The sequence below is a fragment of the Phanerochaete carnosa genome (genome assembly GCF_000300595.1).
Source record: "Phanerochaete carnosa HHB-10118-sp unplaced genomic scaffold PHACAscaffold_742, whole genome shotgun sequence".
In the NCBI taxonomy this organism is placed as follows: domain Eukaryota; kingdom Fungi; phylum Basidiomycota; class Agaricomycetes; order Polyporales; family Phanerochaetaceae; genus Phanerochaete; species Phanerochaete carnosa.
In genome coordinates, this window is record NW_006768369.1 from 1 (window position 1) to 2,588 (window position 2,588).

A 2,588-nucleotide genomic window follows, 5' to 3' on the forward strand; every position below is an offset into this window, starting at 1 on the left:
GCTAGTGTGGCGCATTCTTTGTCAAAGGGTACAAGGAAAGATGCAAGGTCCTTGGGCTGCCGAGGGCCTGGAACAACACTGAGACAAAGTAGATGTTTGAGATGTGTCCGAACAGTGGATGGCAAGCTGTAGATTTTAAGAAGCAATGGTGTTGCTGATGGTCCACCGCGTCGTCGACCAAAGAGGAGGAAGCCGTTGGTACAAAGACCAAAAGCAATATCGTGGGGATCAGAGAAGAAGGCGTGCTTGAGCTCCTCCTCATCAACAACAACCTTAGTGTGCAGCATCTCACGGTATCGCTCTGAGCTGAACACATCTGACACGACATTTGGATCATGAACAAATGTAGAGCGGTATTGAAGCTGCTCGACCATTGAGAGACTCTGGTAGAAGGCGCAAAGTCGAGGAATAAGTGGGATGTAGGTGAATTGGCGATGAGGACGTCCGTTTGGTCTGAATCGCGGCTGGTTGCAGTAAGGACAGATCTGGAGGTCGGCATGCTGCCCTGCATAGTATATGCATGAGTCGACGCAGCAGTCGTACTGCTGTGGCTTGAGATCTGCCAGGAGAGCAGCTTGCCAGTTGGTGACATACCATGAGCTCAGGTCCATCTTGTGTGTAAAGGCCCTGCGAATACTATCAAAAGTCTCTCGAGACATTGTGGGTGACATAACTCGAAGGCCGTACGCTTGTAGGTCGTCCTGGTCTTGCTCAGTGATAAGTTTATTGCCTGCTCAAAGCAGCTCAGTTTGTGAATATTGATGTAACTGAAAGACGTACGGTTTTTGTGAAGCTCGATCTCAATATCTACATCCAGGTTGTCAAGCATATCCACGAACTCATCATTAGAGTCTGCAGAAATATTTGATCCTGAGTCGAACCCCAACTCTCCAAGCCCTTCGTCATCTATATCGTCAGGCCTCCGACCAAGATTAGAGCTGGTCGAGCTTGTAGTGCTTTCCGACATCTTCTTGTTAACTTCACTCTTGCTGGAATCTGCACCGCCACTATCCGACAGCTCAGATTCATCTTCGGCAAGATATCCATAGTCCACCTCAGATGGCTCATCCACATCCATGTTGTTGACATCAGCTCCATGTTCAAACTCGATATTGCCAGGTTCAAACTCGTCATCACCAGGCTTAAACTCGTCACCATCAGGCTCGAAGTCGGAACCATCAAACGGTGTGTCTTCGACCTCTTCTTCATCTGACTCAGCGGTCTCGAAAGATTGAGTTTTATCTGCTCTGCCCAAAACTTCCATTCGTTGTTTGTGGTGCCGGCGAGACCAATAACTGAGAAGTTTCCCACAGGTTGCCTTACAACGACAGCGACGTTTGGCCCCACGTGAACTTGGTTGTGGCATTCAAGGAGGGGTATATGGGGTACAAAATGATGAAGAATGTTGCCAGACAATGGAATAAAGAAGGTGTGCAAATAGATCTTGCTTGGTTGTTTGTCTGAGCGAGCAACTCGCCCAGTTAAGGAAAGCTCCCTGTGTACTCTGCAGTAGTTACAGCTAAGATTAGTTTTAGAGATAAGTACCATGGTTGACAAACATACCTCGTCTCTTTATTGCTCTCAATTCTGCAAATGCAGTTCGTGTAGCCGTTAAGCCGACGTCACGGTATGTGCCAAATGCAAGTCAATTTGTGTAATGCAAGCACATAAGCTAATATAAATCAAAAGTCAGTATAGCATTGGAATGAAATAAATGGGCCTTACATAGTGAGGCTTGCTTCAACATTTAGACAGCGTCGCAGATGCCAGATCAGACCGCAGGTGGACATCTCACCGTTACCGTGATAGCACGTGACATGTGTGAACGTGCGGTCACTGCGGTGCGCGGCGCGGTCATCACTTAATCCTATTGAACACGTCTCAGAATAATCAGCATGCCCAATAATTCTATACACAAGTCTGCACGCACCAAACCTACTCGAAGGAAGAAGAAGAAAGGTGCAAATACTTTGGAACGTAAGCAGCAGCTTGCCGACCAGGACAATTACAGCACATTGACCTTTGGCTCACCAAACTCAGAGTCGCCAGGCAACAGGCTTCGAGAGGCTAAATCTACCAGAAACCACCGGCGACTTATTCCAGAGCCCACAGGTGAGCCAGGTCACGGAGGAGACAAAGGATACAACCTACAAAAGGAGCTCCTGCCGGAAGATAACTCAGATCGCTACAACCGCCTCAGAGTACGTACCACAGATTATATGCAGCATATTCTAACTATCCTGCTGCAGCTCTCTGTTAGAAAGCGCACTCCGCAATATCTGAACATGACAAAAACACTTAGCAGGCAGCCCAAGCTCAAGCTGGCACATTTTGTCCAGAAGGTAAGGTTCTTCAATATTCATGGGTAAGCCGAAGGGCAAAGCTCAAAATGATGAGTATAGATGGTGAAGAAATTCCCATATTTCCAAGATTTTGAAGATGGCTGGCCTGTTCGAGCCATCTTGTACGGCTACTTAGGAAACAGTGCCCGTTGAATGAAGGATATCTTTGCTAAGAAGAGCAAGCAGCACAGTCTTCGCCTGATAGAAACAGGAAAGGTAAGCATATTAGCCAAAACTAATTCTCAA

General features: G+C 47.2%; 3 protein-coding genes across 3 annotated transcripts; 1 reads left to right on the plus strand and 2 right to left on the minus strand.

Annotated features, from left to right (window-relative positions):
• Nucleotides 1-167: 167 nt before the first annotated feature.
• On the minus strand, nt 168-659 carry PHACADRAFT_64848 (uncharacterized protein; the record flags this gene model as incomplete). Its single annotated transcript, XM_007403089.1, has 1 exon — nt 168-659. A coding segment is annotated over one exon (492 nt), but the record flags the coding sequence as incomplete, so codon positions are not given.
• A 141-nt stretch (nt 660-800) lies between these two features.
• Nucleotides 801-1,264, minus strand: PHACADRAFT_189210 (uncharacterized protein; the record flags this gene model as incomplete). The annotated part of the gene is made up of 2 exons (XM_007403090.1): nt 801-807; nt 840-1,264. The coding sequence occupies 2 exons, from the start codon at nt 1,262-1,264 to the stop codon at nt 801-803; spliced, it is 432 nt and encodes a 143-aa protein (XP_007403152.1).
• Nucleotides 1,265-1,869: 605 nt separating this feature from the next.
• On the plus strand, nt 1,870-2,575 carry PHACADRAFT_214866 (uncharacterized protein). Its single transcript, XM_007403091.1, has 3 exons — nt 1,870-2,201; nt 2,250-2,342; nt 2,403-2,575. The coding sequence occupies exons 1-3, from the start codon at nt 1,896-1,898 to the stop codon at nt 2,493-2,495; spliced, it is 492 nt and encodes a 163-aa protein (XP_007403153.1). The 5' UTR covers nt 1,870-1,895; the 3' UTR covers nt 2,496-2,575.
• The last annotated feature ends 13 nt before the right edge of the window (nt 2,576-2,588 follow it).

Bases quoted from the DNA above. Each gene is read 5' to 3' on its own strand.
- PHACADRAFT_214866 (XM_007403091.1), top strand. From the start codon at position 1,896: ATGCCCAATAATTCTATACACAAGTCTGCACGCACCAAACCTACTCGA. The intron at 2,202-2,249 runs GTACGTACCACA...ATCCTGCTGCAG, and splicing joins ATCGCTACAACCGCCTCAGA to CTCTCTGTTAGAAAGCGCAC. The intron at 2,343-2,402 runs GTAAGGTTCTTC...TGATGAGTATAG, and splicing joins TGGCACATTTTGTCCAGAAG to ATGGTGAAGAAATTCCCATA.